This window comes from Euwallacea fornicatus, chromosome 31 (genome assembly GCF_040115645.1).
Source record: "Euwallacea fornicatus isolate EFF26 chromosome 31, ASM4011564v1, whole genome shotgun sequence".
NCBI lineage: Eukaryota > Metazoa > Arthropoda > Insecta > Coleoptera > Curculionidae > Euwallacea > Euwallacea fornicatus.
Window position 1 is genome coordinate 1,926,994 of NC_089571.1, and position 20,062 is coordinate 1,947,055.

The 20,062-nt window shown below is 39.5% G+C and overlaps 2 protein-coding genes across 4 annotated transcripts in view; one reads left to right on the forward strand and one right to left on the reverse strand.

The window, feature by feature from the left end:
• Positions 1 to 14,444, forward strand: part of LOC136348066 (cilia- and flagella-associated protein 337-like) — a 78,570-nt gene extending 64,126 nt beyond the window's left edge. The window contains exons 1-12 of one of the 2 annotated variants that reach the window (XM_066298613.1): positions 9,565 to 9,688; positions 11,127 to 11,270; positions 11,332 to 11,498; positions 11,557 to 11,738; positions 11,787 to 11,928; positions 11,977 to 12,150; positions 12,204 to 12,392; positions 12,445 to 12,633; positions 12,727 to 12,950; positions 13,687 to 13,884; positions 13,930 to 14,071; positions 14,124 to 14,444. In XM_066298613.1, coding sequence (XP_066154710.1) covers positions 11,141 to 11,270; positions 11,332 to 11,498; positions 11,557 to 11,738; positions 11,787 to 11,928; positions 11,977 to 12,150; positions 12,204 to 12,392; positions 12,445 to 12,633; positions 12,727 to 12,950; positions 13,687 to 13,884; positions 13,930 to 14,071; positions 14,124 to 14,366 — 1,980 coding nt within the window. In that variant the 5' untranslated portion in view covers positions 9,565 to 9,688; positions 11,127 to 11,140 and the 3' untranslated portion in view covers positions 14,367 to 14,444. Of the gene's footprint in view, positions 1 to 5,597; positions 5,792 to 6,337; positions 6,500 to 7,853; positions 8,000 to 8,054; positions 9,689 to 11,126; positions 11,271 to 11,331; positions 11,499 to 11,556; positions 11,739 to 11,786; positions 11,929 to 11,976; positions 12,151 to 12,203; positions 12,393 to 12,444; positions 12,634 to 12,726; positions 12,951 to 13,686; positions 13,885 to 13,929; positions 14,072 to 14,123 lie in introns of those variants that run through there. The other variant, XM_066298612.1, reaches the window with a different exon arrangement.
• LOC136348068 (acetylcholine receptor subunit alpha-like) lies at positions 14,355 to 20,031 on the reverse strand. 2 transcript variants are annotated; one of them, XM_066298619.1, is made up of 11 exons: positions 19,876 to 20,031; positions 18,281 to 18,433; positions 17,852 to 18,174; positions 17,642 to 17,782; positions 17,541 to 17,585; positions 16,276 to 16,382; positions 15,265 to 15,484; positions 15,050 to 15,209; positions 14,850 to 14,996; positions 14,629 to 14,795; positions 14,355 to 14,569 (listed from the first exon to the last, which is right to left on the reverse strand). In XM_066298619.1, the coding sequence occupies exons 1-11, from the start codon at positions 19,946 to 19,948 to the stop codon at positions 14,390 to 14,392; spliced, it is 1,716 nt and encodes a 571-aa protein (XP_066154716.1). In that variant the 5' UTR covers positions 19,949 to 20,031; the 3' UTR covers positions 14,355 to 14,389. The 2 variants fall into 2 exon arrangements, with proteins under 2 accessions (XP_066154716.1, XP_066154715.1); XM_066298618.1 differs by having other exon boundaries at positions 14,850 to 15,002.
• Positions 20,032 to 20,062: the final 31 nt, after the last annotated feature.

Genomic DNA, 20,062 nt, shown 5'->3' on the forward strand with positions numbered 1-20,062 from the left:
TTTTGAAGATTTTTTGACTATTGGCCCTTCTAAATCGGCCGATGCGCTACGGAACGACAACGTCATTCGCATTGAAATAAGCGTTTATTCGTATCTATTTGTATGATTTGTTTGATAATTTCATACATATCTTCATAAATAATACAAAATTCAACTAGTGATTTATTAATGTTATTTTCGTATAAAACCTCATATCCGGCCCGCCCATAGTTTTCTACAAGGTGTGTCTGAACACGGTGTCATAAATTCAATTACGTATTCTAGGTCCCCCAAATATGACGAAAACTCCATACAAACGTATATTGAAGCGTCTTTCGATTTCGATATGCATGCTGTGAGGAGATGACTCTTGATGATGGTGTTTTGGTAATATTTTCGTAACATTTCGAGATAAATAAATCAAATTCTCTACTTTATTATAACTTTATGTGCTCTTTCCCAATCTCCATAAAGAAATATCTGAATTTTTCCATGGGCGCACTATACAGGGGAGTAGCGCTTAAAAAGTACTTAAACATTTTTGTACTCGACTTTATAGGCAATTTTATAGGAAAAATGTTAAATTTGAAGATATTTACATAAAAAACGCCGTTGAAAGTTGAAATCTCCGACGGTTTTCGCGAAAACTGAGATTTAGCAAACCGGTTGATACTAGTTTCGTTAAATAAACGTCAAATTTAAAATCCAGTTGGTGTTGAAATAAAACAAAAAACACTTTTGACATTTCCCTACATGACAGCACTTATTAATTGAGTCTGATTGTTTTTCGTCGTCACCGGTAGAGCGTTTAATTCCAATTAGGGTTAAATAAAAAGAATAAAAAGGAGTTTTTAATGTGACGTTTATTTAATGAAACACAGTTGTTTAATATTTAATTTAATTTAATGCAATTCAGTGCACTCTGGGACTACGCCTATGCACGATGTAGGCCGCAGTACCATTTTTCTTTTATCATCGTTGGGTTTTCCCAGTCATTGAGGGCGGTTCGGGAGGGGAATTTCCAGCAATATTTTTTGTCGGGCTTAAAGCCTGGGCCTAATTTGTGCGCTGCCTCACCGGCATTGACCAATAAAGGACCCATCGCCTATTTATCTAAGAGTTACGTTTTAATACGATAGATAGGCGGAATGCCGACCATCTTTTGTTGGTTAAGGGTACGCTACTGAGTGTCATATTCTAGGTATAGTATTTCAGCTTTGTAAAAGTAAGTTAGTATATAAACTTCTAAGATTCCAGCAAGTAAGTTTGACGGTATTGAACAGTGGCGGGCCTCTGAAATACTACGTTTTGTTCAATCAATTCGTGATTACATCAAGCAACTAACAATAGTGTTCACCGCCTTCTAAATCTCAGTTTTCGGGAAAACTGTTGGAGATTCAGACTTCCAGCAAAATACCACACAATTAATGCACAAATTTTCAAAATTAAGTATTTTTGCTATAGAATCGAAAGTTAAATACAAAAAATTGAGCTACTTTTTAAGTATTACTCCTCCGTATTCATCGCCCATCGGAGAATGTGCAAATTCCTTTGGAAATATTCAGAAAAAGCACAGGAAGTTACAATAATTAAGTACAAAATTTCGTTTATTTATCTCGAAACGTTGCGAAAATGTTATCAAAAAACCATCCTCAGGAATCAGCCTTTCACACCCTGTATATCGGAAACGAAGTGCCTTTAGGTATACGGTTTGACCCATCGAAGGTGAAAACACCGGTACCACTTTTGCATTTAAAATTCGCTTTTGACGAACCCAGGCTCGAAACACAGAGAATGAAAAGCCCTATTTATGCTGTAAAAATTGTTTTTTGAAGGGCCACTTTACTTGTTTTCCGAGCCAAAAACCTTAAAAAAGATTAAGGCTTTTTTTGGAAAAAAAACGAGCGCGCCACTGAATTTAGCACTCTTTCAAATGAGTGCGTACTAAATTTCATTAAAAAAAATAATAATTATTAACCCTTTCCGAGAAATTTGTTCGATAGCTGCAAACAAAAGCAATATTATTTTGGCATATAGCCGTGAAAACGAATTCAAACGGATACCTCCATTTTCAGTTACATGGCAGTTCTGTTCATAATTTCCCTTGTGCGAGAGAATACTTAAATTCGCATTTGGAAGATAAATGGATGGGCCAGAATAGTTGATTAATCGAACGGCCTTCCAGGCCTCCTGATCTGACCCTCTTAGATTTTTTTCTTAAATCAAAAATAAAACCGCGTTCTTTTGGCATTGAAGATCTTCGATCTCGCATGCGCAAAGCTTACGAGGAAATAACTCCACAATAACTGAAAAATGTCTAAAAAACGCTTTAAAAAGACGCAATAAATGTACTAATTTAAAAGGTAAGCTAGTGGACGCCTGTAAGACTTAGTTTGCTTATTTTATTTATTATATATTTTTATGGGGATCTTGATAAAATAACGTTGTTTGCAACTACAAAATAAACTTCTCTGATATGGTTAATAATGGTTATTTTTTCTGAAACCCGTTACCAGGCGTCCTTACAATCTGTTGTTAGTCGACCTACCAGTCAACCTATGAGCGGCATTTCAGGCCATTGAGTATCATAGACCTAGAATACGCTATTCTTATAGTTAGCGATCTGTGCTGCTTCAAAGTTGTGCTCTGCGACTGCTTCAACACCATTTTTGATTCAGGAAAATTCTTAATTTTTGCGATGATGCTTATAGCTTTAATCGACAGATGTGGCTCCTATCTTAACCGTGAGTACTCTTGTGGAGGGTCTCATAACGCAAGAATGCAGTTTGAAGGATCTTCAGTCCCAGGGACTGTGAAATTCCCCAGACTAAATATTAGGCCTACCGGAAAGTTCTGTCCGGTAATTTCGTTTCAAGTTTAAACGTGCATGCGCACAATCCTTCGAGCCATATATGGCCGAGTTTCTTTATAACTGCACGTGCATACATGTTTCCTTCGAAATTAACTGCAGTTAAAATATCCCACGTCATTATTAAGCTGGACGCGATCGTGAAAACGTGGGTACTAATAAAGTCCATCTGAGGCACTGCATGTTGTATGAATTTCAATGGGGTAGAAATGCTACCGAAGCACGTCGAAATTTAGTGAGAGTTGTTGAAGGAGATGCTGATTCGGAAGGAACATGTAGGAGACGGCTCAATTCGGAAAAATATTGTTGGAAAATGGATGAGTTAAAGAAAGCAGTCCAAGGAAAGAAGCCGGCAGTGTTCAACAGGAAGCAAATCATATTGCACCGCGACAACGCCAGACCACACGCAGCTTTGACGACTCGCCAGAAAGTCACAGAGCTTCGCTGAGAAATTCTCTCGCGTCCACCAAACTCCCCAGACCTTGCACCCTCTGATTTTCACTCGTTCCGCTCTTTGCAAATTTTTTCGGCGGGAAAAAAGTTCAAAAATGAAGATGTCAAGCGCCATTTTGTCAATATTTTAATTTATTATCATCACTGGGTATTTCGTGTGAAAGTGAGTGCAGTTTCTAGTCTGGATCTTTGTGTGTGCATCAAATTAGGGGTCACTTACGTGCCTAGGGTGCGTGGGGTAGCGTAATATTCAAATAACAAAGACAGAGATATCACATTCATATCCGTGCACAAATTGAATAAAGATGGTAACATGGACGTATGTCTTTGCGTTGGTTATTTGTTACAGTTCTAGTGCGATCAGAGACATGACAGATGATTTCACTGCGCCCCGTACAACCACAAACAGTTTTCGTGACTTTCATTTCATTTTTTTGGTGCTTGGTTCACAAATTAATAGTTCTTCATGTCTTCGTCCTTTACATACCTTCGTTATGCCAACTGTTTTTATTTCGACCCAAAAACGTAACACTTTTGATACGCCACTGGTCACACTTCATGTTGGCCTTGAATTGATTTGATGCGTATGATTCCTATGCATGACGTACATGCAAAGATCCGCACTATTATAGAAATACTAGATTGGCGATACTTCGTTTTCGAAATACAGGGTGTCGAACTTAAATTTTTTTTTTTTTTTTAAACAATCTTAATCATTTTTTAGTCGATTTTCTGGAAGTTTGGCAGTGCCACCTGTGGTTATTGTTGTCATTTTTGCGCTATTGATATAAAATCTTTATATTTTTCCCATATGAAGGAACTGAAAATACAACTTCACGTGAACAAAACTCTAGAGACAAATAAGTTGTACTTTCAGCTGCTTAATGCCAAAAAAATATGAAATTGGCGCATAAGCAACAATAATAACCATAAATAACGCTGCAAAATCGCAACAACATCGGCTAAAGAATTATTAAAATTTTGACGAAAAAACCATCCTTCAAGCAAAGTTTGACCCCTTGCACCCCGAAAACGACGCATCGTCCAACCTGTACTTGTACAAACTTTTCGACTTAGGATCGCTCAATCACCTCTTGAAGTTCGGCCACGTACTCAAGTAACGTCCGGTATTTGAAAATGTTTCAAATCATCGACAACATTAATTTACTAATTAATTATTATTTATCGAGTCTTCCTTCCCACTAATGTCCGTAATCTGAAGCCTCTTTTCGAATGTACTGCATAAACCTCTTCCTATAAGCTTCGTCGTGAATATGATTATTAACTCGTCCCGCATGCAGCTCGTCTACCCTGAGCTTACTAATTCTATTACCTAGACACCAAAATTTACATACAAATGGATTTACACTCGGCCGGTCTAAGATAAGAACCATTGTTGTAAATAATCGACAAAGGAAAGTAAATGGGCGTGCAAATGGCCGTCTAACAACATTACTCCCTATCAGAACACCATGCCAACAATTCTACCACTATAGTCACCTATTTCAGAGTGTGGTGGCCGGCTTTATGGTGTCCCTGATAGCCGACTCGACCACGATACTTTCATATAATCAGATAGATGGACACTCCTATGCGACTCATTAATAAGAGGAAGATGCTCTCATGCTCTCAAAGCTCCTCTGGGAGCAGCCGAGTCACTGAACACCACCCGCAGCTCATCGCTCAAGCGAGTAGGCGAAGAGTTGCGAGGGTTTGTGGCTCGTCAATGGAAGAAGTTGTAGAACCTCTAAGTTGGGGTCAAAAGGAATTTTCTTTTTAGCTCCAGAAATCGACTTTATCTCCGGAAAGTCATTTTCCGAGATATCATTTACTTCCTTTGCTTTCAAGACTCCTTCCCCTCCATCTCTTCTTGACCCGTTTCATGGCCAATGTGACTGTTTTCCCCTCGTTCCCGATTTCCTTCCTTCGTGTGGCGCCACCGTACTGTAACGTGAACCTCTCGGGGTAACCCCGATTCACCGAAAAAGTAACGCTTAAGGCTGAAAGCATCACGGGAAGGCTCCGTGAACTTCCAGAAGGTTTTCTTCTTCTGTCTGTGCAGTTTGATCATCGGCTTTGTCCTTAATATAATTATAAACTCGTCCCGCATGCGCGCCTCGTTTTAACGCCATAATCTACATACAAATGGATTTACACTCGATCAGCCTAAGATAAGAACCATTGTTGTAAATAGTCGACAAAGGAAAGTAAACAGACTTGCAAATAACAGCTTAACAATATTATTCCTTATCAGAAAACCATGTAACAATGCTACAACTGTAGTCTTCTGTTTCAGAATGTGGTGGCTGACTTTGTCCCTAATATGGTGGTGCGGAACCGCAGCAATACCCTCCCCGGCGCCGCCCCCCGATGGTGCCCGCGGCGCATGGCATTGTCCAGAAATAACCCAACAACCAGTGGTAGAGTGCAGCTGCGACATGCCTCACACTCTGAGATGTACTGGAGATAAGACTGCCTTGCAAATAATAGGTGAGACGGTGAGCTCTCCACGTCATCGCGATGTCGATTCGAGCAACAACGGCGTTGTCATGACGTAGAGCCTGGTAACAATGGCGGCACGGTGACGTCGATTCTAGTAGTAGCGGTGACGTCACGGACGCAACGTTCCGACGTCACAGGCCGTCAGTTATCTTCGATGTTAAACGTACAATAAGGAATTTTCCCATGGTTGATGGGAGCCCCCATATCGTGCGTCCAACTGATTTTCAAAGCAACGATCGATTGACGACCAATTTCCTATCATTAGCGTTGGAAATCGGGAGCAAGTTGTGGGAAAAAGAACAAACCGAGTTTAATTAATGTAAGAGATGGGGCACCGGCAATTTCGCGTGCGAGTTTAGTAAAGATAGGAATTCCTTCGGCTTGTTCGATGCCTCCGGAATTTATTTTGACAGGTTCACGAACCTCTGATCGATTTATGGGATTTTAATCGGTTTGGAATTCATTAATAATTCTTTAAAAATTGACTGCGACTTAAGAACATTAATAAATCGCTTTCCTTGGGTTTGCTTTCAGCTCGAAAGCTCCGATCGTTGGGAGCGGCCTCGATATCTCTCCTAGACTGTACAGTGCAAAACGTTTCGGTCCTCTCTGGGCCTCTGCTGGAAGGCATCTCGCTCCATGGACTAGTCATTTCATCTGGGGAGGTCAGAGATGTCGATTCGATCGCTTTCGAAGGTAAGAATTTTCAACTGTGTTACCGAATGCTTATTTTTCCAATTGGTGCATCGACGACGTGTTCGAGGCAACCGAAATTAACTCACAAGACGTCACCGAGGACATTCGCGGAGGTCAACTATTCCAAGTTTTGCTCGACAAAAACGGAGATACGCAGAGGTTTGAAAGGGACATGAAGCACGCCACTGATTTTCCCGGTTATCGAATAGTCCCAGTTTTCAGTAAGATAGAGAACGTTTAAAAATATCTACCACTCAAACCAGGAATGCACCGAACGGAGATTTAAAGACCTATGTGTACTCTACATGTGGAGAGCAGTTTTAAATCGCTTATAATAATGATTTTCCCAGTGTTTGGAAAACCCACGTTGTCTTCAATAGGGATAAAATTTGGGAAAACCTATTGTACAATGCTATTAGCGTACCAAACATAAATTCAGAGGTGTAGTTTTACAACGCTTTTCCATTCCTATGCCAGTGTGTGCAATAAACCTTCAAGCGGTGCGTAATAAAGTTACGTAATAGCGATGGGCTCTGACGCGTTGAAAGTAATATTATCATTATCACGACCGCTACGCCACGTTGCCTGCCTTGTGTGCTACTGAAGAATTTTAAAATGGAACAAAAAAAAAAGTCATCCCTGGAAACTTTCATAATTCTCAAGATTTCAATAAGTTCATTATCAGTTATTCTGCTCATTACCGAACTTGCTAGATTGTAGAAGAAAGTCTCTCGATTAAAGTACGGATCGCGCCTGCAGCTCGGACTCCACATCTTCATTATTGCCGCCAAGCCAGTTTGTCAAGTTCGGAAAGTGAAAATAACCTGAGAGGGCTAAATCTGGCGAATAGGGTGGCCGAGGAAAAAGTTCAAGATCAAATTGGTCCATTTTGGCCATCGCGATGACGGAAGCACGGATTGGTGCATCGTGTCGATGAAATAAAACTTTCTTTTTCTCCAAATGCAGTCGCTTTTTCCTAATTTGTTCCCTTAAACGCTGCAAAAATACTCTCTGTTTACCATTTTTCCTTTAAGGAGATGAGAATTATCCCACGTGCATCCCAAAAATCTTACGCAATCACGTTTCCTGCAAATGGAACGGTTTCCTCCTCCTTCGGAACCGATTCTCCCCTATGAGTCCATTGTTTTGCTTAACTGATACATCCACTCTTATCTGCCCATTTTCACGACAATAAATATTGTTTTTTCTATGAAGTTTAATATTTTTAGTGTCCGTTAAACACTAGATTTTACCCTACAGGGTCATCCTACAGAAACGTGACCTTCCTAAATTTTGAGAAATAGCGACATTCCATGACTATAAGACTTGTGAATAAACTCATCATTTTTTTAAGGCTTGACTTCACCGCTTCAAGCTCTCGGATTGCCGAACAACCAGCTGACATCCGTACCCACCTTAGCTCTGAACAGTTTACCCGAACTAGATCGCCTCGACTTATCAGGAAATCGCATGAAGACCCTGGAAGGAGCCTCTTTCAAGGTAAATTAACCGCACTTCTTCCATAATTGCAACATTTAATCCATATTTCTACCAGGGCCTGAGAAATCTCTCGTTCATCGATATCAGCAACAACATTATCACGAAGATATCTCCGAACACTTTCGACAACCTTCCTCAGCTTCGAATTCTTCGCCTGAGAGCTAACCGCATCTCTATACATGTCATTACCAAAGTGAACCCCATTACGACAGTCGAAGACTTGGATATGTCAGAGAATTTATTAGTGGGGCCTCTAGGTCCCAAAACCTTCCCCAAAATGGAGTCTCTGAAGGACTTGCAGTTGTCTCATAACTCTCTGAGCAGCGTTAAAATGGGTGCTCTACAAGGATTGACTAACCTCACGACTTTGAGACTGCAGCATAATCTCATTGATGTGATTGAGGACCACGCCTTTATTCATTTGACTACTTTGGTGATATTAGATATGGCTCACAATAGAATCGTAGCCGTGTCTGGAGCCTCGCTGGCGCATTTGAGTTATCTACAAGAGCTGGACTTAAGACATAATTTCCTGAGAGCTTTGACCGCAGATTTGGTGCAACCCTTGAAGTCTCTGAGGGTGCTCAAGCTTGACGAGAACGATATTTCTATTATCGCAGGAGATGCCATGAAACCCAATACTATTCTGAAGCACCTAACCTTACTGGAAAATCCGTTAAATTGCGATTGCAGTTTGATAGAGTTTAGTTTATGGCTGGCCAACGCCTCGATACCAGCTGAAGATAAGGCCACTGCAATCTGCACCACTCCTCCCTCGTTGGAAAACGCCCTATTGATGGAAATCACCTCGGATTCGCTGCTTTGCGGGGAAGACGAGCAGGAGTCCATCATGGCTCCTTTGAGCACCTCTTACAGGGCTAAAGTGAACCTGCAGGATTTTAAATACGACGGAGTAGCAGTGAAACTGAATTGGAGAGTCGAAGAAGGGGCTTCGCCTTACACTTGCGACGCAATATTTATCTACGAGGAGGAGGGCCCGAACGAAATTCTTCTGGAGTCCTTTCCCATCAAGTGCAACTCTAGTGAAATGATGAATCCCGGAGTTCTCGAAGTCACCGTGCCCACGTCGCTGCAGCTGCAACACAAATATCGCTACTGCGTCGCTTTGTTCGGATCAGACAAATCCGATGACGTTTCCTTGATCCTAGGCTGTTCCGATATGATCCCGCTAGAGGCCAACCCATCCATCGTGCCTCCTCGAGGTAGCTTCATCGCGCTAATGCCTAGGGTGGTGACCATTCAAGCGAATCTGTCCTCGTCTGGAAGCTTGAATTTGGAGGTGCAAATATACCCAGAGAATGAGGTCAAGTGTGAACTCAACATAGCCATTCTAGACCAGAACACGTTGCTCTCTCAGAGGAAACTACCCTGCGAGGAACCTAGATATACCTTCGTGGATCTAGTGCAGGGACCTTATAGAGTGTGCGCAAATGTTTTCCATCCAGGGCCGGCGATTGACTTGCCTAAACCGAAATGTGTCACCGTCTTCAAGAAGGATTTTCACAGGTTTTCTGGCTTGGACATAGCATTTGTGACCATCTTTACGATTTTGTGCATTATGGTGATAGCGCTGATTTGGGGAGTGAGGAAAATGCTCCTGAAGCCGAAGATACAGACACATCAGTGCTTTTTGCCTCCGGATTGTGACGATAACGTGCAGCATAATCGGTATGTTAAATTGCAAGCAACTACGAAATTGTAGTTTTTGTATCATTGGAAATTGTGCCATAATTCAGCTGAGACAAATACGAGATTTTCAAAAGAAATTGTAATAATTTTCTAGGGATTTGTATCTTAAAAAAATATTAACTGTTACTAATAATAATTACGGTATTTATCAGCTTTAATGATTTTTAGGTTCTCCATTCAAAATGGTTCTAAAGGTTCTGTTTTCTTTTTCGTTTTAGAGTCCTGTAATCCGTGTTAGGTGAGGAGGCTACTTTGATTGTGTTTTAACAATTATTATTATACGTCTAATTGCCTTTAGGTACAGAAGCTCTTTTATAACTTTCTAGACTCCTTTGTCGTATTAAATTTGCCCTAAGTAATACCTTCTGTTAATTTTGTATTTAATACAGTAATAAGGAGCTTGCATGACTCCTGAGACATAAAACTGTGGGAGGCGTCTTTTGTTAAAATTTAATTAACACATGAATTAACGGAACTGATTAACTTTAGTCTGTATATTGTAGATACTCGTACGGATACTAATGCTTGTTTTTATGTTTGTTAAAAATTGTTGTTAGTTTTGTGTATGTAAACTGCCTTGTAAAATAAACTATTTCTTGCCAAATAATGCTTTTTAATTAATTTTTATAAAACTTTATTGCGTTACAATAAGGTAATATGGGATGCTAACGCAGGGTTTCCACGGCGCGCTCTGTGCGTGAGACGCAAGACGGGAAACGTTCCGTTTGCAAGCGTGGAACTTTTAACGTTTGCGCAGAAGTGGCGAATCCACCGTGCGGTAGATCCGCTGGTTGCAACTGATTGTTAGAGGCGGATAGGGAGCTGAGCGTGATCAAGCAAAAAATTAAGCTCTGCTATCAAACGTGAGTCAATACCCCCTGGAGTTTGGCCAGGCAGTTCGGGAACTTCGAATTAAGCAAGTTGCTCTGCCCTGCTCTGTACTTAAGTCTCACCTCCACTACTCGAGGTTCCACTCAAAATGCTATCCTCCCCTGATATTTTCCGACTTTTCATCCCACCTCTTTCACCTCTATTTGTCAGATTCCATGTCCCGCGTTTTATTCTGCACTGTCCGGTGCAAAACCAGAATAATTTACCAAAATGGTTTAATTCGGATAACTACCACGATGCCTTAATTGGAGTCTAGACCTGTTACTAAAAGTAGGTGAATCATTCTTGTCTTTTTCGTCCATTGAAGGCACAGGAAATTCAATTTAAAGGGGAGCGCAGGGCTACAAATATCCCTAGACACGGTCCCAAATTAATTGTAGCTACGAGCACGTTAGGTCGATATCCTCGTTACAACTGAGCCGCAGCTTGCGAAGCCGAACTTTCCTTTTTAATACTAAATAATCCAAATAGTGCTCATGGACTATGGATACTTTAACAGATGAGTATGAGACCATAAACTTTGCAGATAAACCCTGGTTTATGTTACTGCAAAATCTGACGTGTAAGGACCTGGACGAGCTACACAAATACTTTAAGACGAAACTCGATGATAACGGTTTGGAGGTGGGAGTGACCAAGGATGAGTTTTTGGAATTTGCCGCCATTAAAGGTATTTCTAGGCCGAAGCACTATTCGAAATTAAATCCCTACGAACTAACTTCCACTTTTAGAACATGGAACGCATGGAAACGCACTTTTTGACGCCATTACGCACGAGCAAGCCTCGACCATCACGTGGAACGATTTCCTAGATTTTTCCATTAAAAACATATCTCCAGAGATCAGAAATCCATTGAGCCTCAATGTGAAATCCATTGAACCAGTGGCGCACACCAAGGTGCGAACTCTCTGACTATCAACCTAGTGGTTGCTCCATTTGAAAAGCCTCGTTTCAGATCGAGTCAGTGGCCAAAATAGTTCTAATTGAGACTGACCAATACTTCTGCTATGCGATTATCCTGAAACATGGAAGAGTGGGTCTATATGATGGAAATATGAATTTCTTAACTTCGTACCATGCCGTGATGACCAGGGAGGATGTAAGCCGACCTGAAGATGAACGAAGGAGGCGGAATAGGTATTAAACGCATCTTTTATTCAGATTAACCTTCAATTATACCTTCAGATGGGTTACGGATGCGCTCTTCTGTCCGGACTCTCTATTGTTCCTCGTCACTAACACAGCAAGGAGTATAGTAATCTATGAAGCATCAGGGCTTAATCACGTACCTTACTGGTTAATTCTCAGTACGCCCAACATCCTAGAGGTCTGTCCCTTAAGACAAAAAGTCTTATTTTATTCTTCAAATCTTTAGTGTCTTTGGTACAAGCCATCCTCTAGGCTGAAGCACTCTGAAGGTGGTTACACCAACAGCTTACTTTTCGCTGGGGACTGCTATGGTAATGTGATGAGCTTCACCTTTCTTCAGCCGAAGAATGGGCTTTTGCGCAGGAAAAGAAACGACCAGATAACGTTGTTTTATTGGAACGTATGTTTTTAATGCAGTGATTTCCCAAAAACCTACTCCTCATCAATTTGCAGGATTTTCTGGAAGAAAGGGATCATGTGATAGTGAAATTTCACAGGAAAGTTCACAATGGCTCCATTACCAGAATTAAGTACTTCGAAGAACTAGAGCTTTTAGTGACTTCTAGTGCGGATCCTGTAAATTCGGTTGTACTGAAGGACCTTGGACGTAAAAAGAGCACTATTTCCTACAGAACTGAAAAGGTATATCGTCATCTAGGCGAATATAAAAGCACCATTTCGAATCTTAAAGTAGGGGATTAGCTGCTTTGATTTGAGAATTCCATCCAAACTCCTAATAACCGGAAGCGACAATGGAATCATAAAACTCTGGAACATCTTCATATCCAAAGCGGTAGCGGTGCTCACTGCCCATCAGTCCAAAATCGTCGACATACAAGTCATGGAACCCCAAAATCTCTTCCTAAGCTGCTCAGGCGATGCCGTAAGTTAACTTTCGGTGACAAAACGCTAAATACAATTTTCCATGGTGAATAAAGATGTATTTTACAACCCCTTGGCATTGCAAATGCCGTAGGTGTTAAAGTTATGGGATCTGAAGGAAAGTACTTGTCTGCAGACAATAAAACTTAAGTTCCCTTGCTTCCGTATTCATGGAAAAGTCATTGAGTGGGGCATAAATTGCATTTACCCGGGGCCTAAGAGGAAGGAGTGGGATGAATCGGGCTCTAAGGATAACGAAAGGGAGTGTTTTGGAATTGGGGATATCAACGAGATGAAGGCTGAGTTTAATGACGAAAGGTAATGAATGAATTTGTTATAGCGGATGAAGGTAATAGAGCATCACTGATTAATGAGTTAAAAACTGCACTTGCGAGAGGTGAGGTTTTTTTACAGAAACTCTTTTGTTCTCTATTTAAAAATCTCGTAATTTCTGAAAAAAAAAAAGTTATTAAGCACTTCATCCCAAAACCATGTACCTATATGCTAGAAGCAACATGTATTGACCCAGATGAAGCTACAAGAAAGTAACCCTCCTGAATACCTTTAAAGACACGTTTAGATGAACATTCGCCTCATGGATTTTTGTCCTGAGGAAAATCTACTACACACATCCGGCCTGAACCTCTGACGGTCGATTAATGTGGGATTCACCGAAACGTCCTCCCACAGAAAACCTCGAAATGTTCCTTTTTTTTCCTGTGTCAAAGCTACGACGATTCAGAACTGTCCCTGGGAGGTGCCTGCCATTTCCAAATGATCGTGTCTGGCCCCTCGCCTGTGCACCTCTGTTCCCCTCAGAAGATTGTTGAGGCCTCAAGGTCTCTATTACACAAAGTGCACAAGAACTCTGCCAAAATTTTCGTTAGATTCAACTCAGCCTCACATTTTGAAGATTCTCTAATTTCTTACGAGGACATTTTAATGAGACTGGAAATAAAAGAGAGGGACTCAAGAGATATACTCTTTAACTGTTGTCAAGTCCGCTGTATTTTCGGTTTCTGGAGGCAAACAAACTTAGAAGGGACATTTTCAGGTTATCCAAGCAACTTTGGGACCGCTCCTCCCTCTTCGTAACATGTTGCAACTACTTGGCCGAACTCAGAACAACCTTCGCAGATGTTAAGATCGAATGTGGGTTCCATCACCCAATTTTGCCACCTCCTCCTCTACAAAATAGCGTGTTGATACCATCAAACTGGAAACTGCAAGGAGGATCTGGATACGTCCAAAGGTACTTTTCCGAACGTTATTAATGTTTTACTGTAAAATTTTTTAGTTGGGAACGGGAGCTTAACGTGAACGTGGAAAAACGGTTCGAAGAGCTAAAATTCATTCTAGACAAAGACATTCTTGAGGAATGTGCAGCCAAAAGTGACATCAATTACAAGATCGCAATCCTGGAATTGAAAAAGGAGAAAGTAAGTCATTTGCAGGAGTTTAGATTTAACTTAGCTCGCTTAACTGTTGCAGATGCATTCGAAAGTTGCCCTGGGATCGCCCTATTTAGCACTGGATCTGCCTGACGTAGAAGAGTTGAAACTATCTGAAGATCTTCCGACTACAAATTTCAAAAAATGTGAAGAGTACGTCAGGAAGATCAAGGCCATGTTGCAAAGTTCCGCCCACAAGGACGAGGTGTTTTCTTCACCGGAAACGTCCGGCAGCAGCAGGACAAAGTCTAATAAAAGCAGCATTGTAGAACTACCTTACTAGTGAAGTTTGTATTCGGCACAAATTCAAAAACAGGATATTACGTATTTAACCATGATTGTTACAATAAAGATTGTGTAAAACAAGAACACTACTCTTTCAATGGCGATTACTAAAAGGATCCAGAATTGGTGGTCCTTGTCTTCTGCCCTAGATACGTTGGAGAGAGATAGGGATATGTCCAAGTCCCCATAATCTTCGGGCATCTATGGTTTAAGTTAAAACAGAAATAGCTCATTTTCGCTTTGAATTATACAGCACCTACCACGATATTGGGTAACCATAGAGCTACCTTAACAACTCTTTTAGTCAAGACATTGCAAACCACATGAGGAAGCGGTTTTGAATGTTTCTTCTTATAGAGGTTTGTCACCATAACTGACAACATCACTGCCAGTAAGCTGCTTCCTAAACACCATACATAAAGGACGACTGGAAAGGATTGAAAATTTGATCGTCTGGTTCATCGTACTGAGTAAAACTTACTTAGCAATGGAACTCTGCCGGGCTTGTGGGGCACAAAATGCGCCAGAGCGAGTAACATTATAATCCCTATTATGACTTGTGAACAACCCAGGAGCAGTTTCGTGTTACCTCGTGGTGACACCCACCAGACGAAAAGCAGGCAAATGCCTATGACTGAAATTTGTTATGAAATTTAAAGGTCACAAAATAAATCTCATTACCAAGAAGGGGCACGAGGAACACCATGCCATACATAGCAGAGGATCTCCTAATCTCAAAGTAAACTCCAAATCTGGGCTCGTTGGTGGAGCTATCATTAGTCGTTTCAATATCAACTACGGAGGCCTCTAATACCAGCCATTGTGAGGAGCTTTGTTGCAACTAATGAAATAATCATTTGTAATGGAAATACCAATATAAAATAGTCGAAGCTTACGAAACTGCTAGAAGTATCACTAAAGTTAAGTACAATACTGCCGTAGTCCACTGCAAATCCGAAAAGGACTTTGCAAATGTGAATGTTCCTGGGCCAATCTGCCATTTGGGGCTCATCGCAAAACGCCTTCAAGTGAAATGTGGTTTTCCATAACACCTCACCTCTATTGTCTACTGTTAGGATGGAGTTTTGGGGCAGCTGTATTGGAGTGCTTACAGTGCTGAATCAAACGTAGAGGGTCACAATTTGAAAACGAACAGTATTTAATATTTTCTAACTGTTGACAATGTGAAAATTTAGCAAAATGCGTCATGTCCGATATCAACTTTTGAGCTATTTCTTGTTGTATCATATTCAACCCCTGAGCCTCAGTGTGCCACCCCTAAAACTTTCAATAGCAATCCCAATTTCTATGCCATTTTTCGTATCCTTATGCAATTCTAGATATACGAGGTGCTCCATAAAGATACCGACGAACTTTCGGAGGACGTAGAGCTCATAAAAACAAATATTCAGATCGAATAATGTAAAAAAATTTTTTTTTTTTAATTTAAAAAAAAAAAAAAAAAAAGATCCGAAGTTTTTCATATTTTGCAGCGACAAAATGTAAATAAAAGTAAATTTGAATCTAATTTTGCATTAACTTACATTGGAATAGATTTTAAGGATTTTGCCGAATTGTGAAGTAAATTACATAAATTTTAACAAAAAAGAAAAAAACAAGAAAGGGATGTTATGTATCTAAAATTCCATAAGAATATAAAAAATGATATAAAACTTGTAGGTTGCTATTTAAAGTTTTAGAGGCAGGCACCCTGAGACCGAGGCGGTTGAATGGGGTATAACAACAAACCCTAAAAATTCACCTTCTTGATATCTAATTTAACACGTTTGCAATTTCTTCACATTTTTAACAGTTAGAAAAATATTAAATGTTGTTCGTTTTCAAGTTGTCACCCTCCATATATTATGCATGTTAAGTTGTTACGAATGGAGCCCGACGTGAATTACCTGTAACAGGTAAACTCTGGAGTCCAAACTTCGCTCCTAGCTGCATGGATTTGCGTTACGTTCTCATAGGCAATGGGGTCCCAATAAAGCTTTTCGTCGTGCCATCTCTGAAACGCGGGTATAAAGTAGATGTGATATACAAGGTGTTTCATTTAAAGTGACACAAGCGATTATCTACGAAACCACATTTAAAATAAAAAAAAAGGCAATTTAAGTGGAGGGAAATATCGTAGTCTTCTGATAAATGATCTACTGATTTTGTTGGCAGACTTTACTTTTCACTGACGACTCGCCTTGTAATATCAGCATAATGGATGTTCAGGTTATTTCAGGTTAGTTCAGGTTCCCCGAAGTTATGCTGAAAGACGGTCCCGGGGGGCGGAAGAGGGGATGTGGTTTTTGTGGGTAGGCGGGTTGCGGTGGCAACTCGAATCCCACACTACCCGGTCGCCAAACAACAGGCCGGGTGTCTTTGGGAAGATTTCCACCTCCTCGCAAAAAAAAAGAAAAAGGTTAATTCAGGTTAGTCCAGGTGCTTATGCGACACGAAACTTGAAATAAAATGTTTCCTGAAAAACAGATAAGACGTAATGGTCCAGTGAACTGTCCACCCAAATCACCTGACTTGACCTCATTAGACTTATTTTCTTAGGGTTGTTTTAAAGAAAAAGTGTAGGTTCAAGTCAAGTACGTACACCTCTGGATGGTACGAAAAACCGCATTAGAGCAACTGGTCATGCAATCACTGGAGAAATGCTTCGAAATCGTTTACCATGAGAATTGGAAAATGTCTCGACATGGAAGGTCAACATTTTGAGAATTTGTTTGACCGGTAAATGCTTAAAAATAATTTTTACCATGATTTTGTATTAATGTTTAGAATCTGTAAATTTTTATTTTCCATTAATAAAGTTTTTCTGTAATTTAAGTAATGTGTTATTTTAAATTTGCCACTTTAATTTTTGCTCATGTTGGGAAAAAGAAAAATTTAGGAAAAAAACTTTTCCAGCAAAAAATTTCTAGTTTTTTGAGCTTTTTGCAAAGTTATCAAAAAAAAATGTGTGCTCCATTTAAGAAAACATAGTTGACCCGGAAATGCCCTTTAAACTACCTCGAGTAAAAACTTGCTTAGGTGCGTTGGACGTCCCCATTCATAACCAGTAATGTTTGTTTGAGACCTTTTTTGATTTTAAATTTGGTTTCGAAGATAATCGCTTCTATCATTTTAAATGAAACAACTTGTGGTTTAATGCAAAAACACTTGCCATGGAAGTAGTGCCTTGAAGCTCTATTGAAGATTTTTGCTCGTCCTAATAATACAATACTTTGAACCATGAAGATCGTAAAATTTCTCGAGCAGACTTACTAAATCCAGGTATTCAATATCCATGGCCATCAAAATTTGAGTGATTGTAGATTGGTTTATTACAGGTCTAACCAAAGGGTCGTATGGTTTTAAAAGGTTTCGCCTAAGCTTGTCCAGTGCTGTTAGTCTTTTCTCAATTTCCTGTAACAAATTAAAGAAATATTCGAGTAGAAGCTTCTCCTAAAAGTTTGAAAACATTCAAATACCTACTTCTTGACTTTCTGATCGATCGCAGTTGAAGTACCACTTGGCTTCGATTCCCGACCAGGTACTGAAACTTATAAATTTCACGGCTAATGGTTCAGGGTCCATCCACTCAATGAAAGATGCATTGTCGCCTTCTCTTCCCACTTCGAGTACTCCACCTTTGGTGATGTGAAGCCAAAAAAAGTGAGGATCAAGAGCAGACAACAAACCCTTGATATGAACCGACTGCTTGACCTCCGATTTCTGCATTCTTCTGATATCACAAAAAGTATTTCCTCCTGCACCGATAACCACTTCATATGCAGAGTCTTTTTTACTGACGTTATCTGCAAACGAACATGAAGAATCAAGGTTTCTATTAGAGATAAAAACTGCCCTAGAAATTGTTCATATGCAGTTGCATTTTGATATAGCATTGCATGCACCACCAACCTGATTCGGTCAGTAATATGTGGGCATCACTGGTAGCTAAAACGGCGAAATGGAAATCCAAGAAGAAAGTTTCATTTTCTTGAGTATGGATTGGGTAAAATTCCTTGTAGGTACTACCAGACCGGGAATATGATATGTCGCATTTGGTTAAATCTGCAATAAGGCATTCGTTTTGATTATTATGGATGTTAAACAGATAAAGAAGTCAATGAATATGACGATCGATAAGAACAAACTTATTAAAAAAAACTAAAGCGAAAATGACGAGATATTCTCTCTCACGGCAAGAATAAAGCTTGCAATAAGATATAATATACAGGGTTATTCAAGTTGGACGCTCATCATTGGGATCACAGCAACCATAAGAGATACGAGGTCCGGAAACATTCGTAAAAAAAACGAAATAAAAAAAAAACATTTATTGTTTTACTGGGATTATTTAAAGAGATATTTAAAAATTAGTTACACGTGATAATTTCCCCTTTTTCTCTTCTATAAAGTGATGATATATCTAAATCTGATGTTTGGATTTGCTGCGAGCATCATCAATTTTGTTTTTTCTTATGTGCGCCATTTTCGATTTTTACATTTTCAAATTCAGTTATTTTTTCTGATTACGATGATGTATCACAAGCAATTGTTTTCTGAAATTTATTTACATAAAAATTAACTTAAAAAATATAAATAAATAAATAAAAATTCAGGGAAATGACGGATCAACAATCTCAGATAACTAACATATCAATTATGTTTGCGCCATCAAGCGTTTTCGCTGCATACTTGTTTTTATTGTTTTCCAAAGCACTTTTAGCAAAATTAATTTAATTAATACATTCATCTAAATGAAATCCTGAACCTTAGTATGTGATACATCATCGTAATCAGAAAAAATAACTGAATTGAAAAATGTAAAAATCCCAAATTGCGCCCATAAGAAAAACAAATTTGATGATAATTTTCCCGAGCATGGGATTGGATATAAAGAACCTATTGAATGGCCAGCTAGATCACCAGATTTTACACCTTCGAATTTTTTTTCAAATAGGGATACTTTAAATCTAAATTACAACAAAACAAACTTGTTTGGATGATTTACCACAACGAGTAATTTGGGAGTGCCGACAATTACCGCGACAAGTTTTACAAAATGTAATGGGAACGTTTGAATCGCGTTTCGATATTTGAATTGAAGCAAATGAAGGTCAATTTAATTTAGATAAATCTTTGACTTGTGACGTTTAACGGTCAATTTAATGATGACAAATAAAATTTAAATTTTTACAAAAACGACTAGTCAAAATTACTTTTCCCATAGCCTGTTATAAATAGGATTCCAAGACCTTTAAAACTAGGTGTCACGCAAATCTTCCCTTTTCAAATTTGAGGGGTTGTAACGCCTCCTCTTAGGGGGTTGTTCGTTTAGGTATTAAGTGTTTGTAGAAACATGTCACCCACGAAAAATCGCTCGATGTGTTTCTAAAAATTTCTCCAATCACGGAGTATACGAAATATCTGGGGTAGCTCTTTTTTATTAGAACACTGTATAATATAATAACAATAAGATAGAAAACATTCGAACTTCACCTCCTACTAACCTGAGGAATTTGACTTATAAAATACACAGTTAACAACGCAAATAATATTCACTAATATAACAAAATTAAACATTGTCTCACTTGGAAGTACGTAGGTTCAAGATGAACGTTCTTGTTCATCTGGAGCGCATTATAAGTTATATCAACTAGTCCATATCACTTTGCCGTTTCCTGTTATTCCCACCCT

What these genes read in the sequence shown, in the direction of transcription:
- LOC136348068 (XM_066298618.1), bottom strand. Translation starts at nt 19,948, where the DNA reads ATGTTTAATTTTGTTATATTAGTGAATATTATTTGCGTTGTTAACTGT. An exon ending in ATATTGAATACCTGGATTTA is followed by an intron (nt 17,586 to 17,641) that starts GTAAGTCTGCTC and finishes TTGTATTATTAG; the next exon opens with GACGAGCAAAAATCTTCAAT. An exon ending in TATGGTTACCCAATATCGTG is followed by an intron (nt 14,570 to 14,628) that starts GTAGGTGCTGTA and finishes CTTAAACCATAG; the next exon opens with ATGCCCGAAGATTATGGGGA.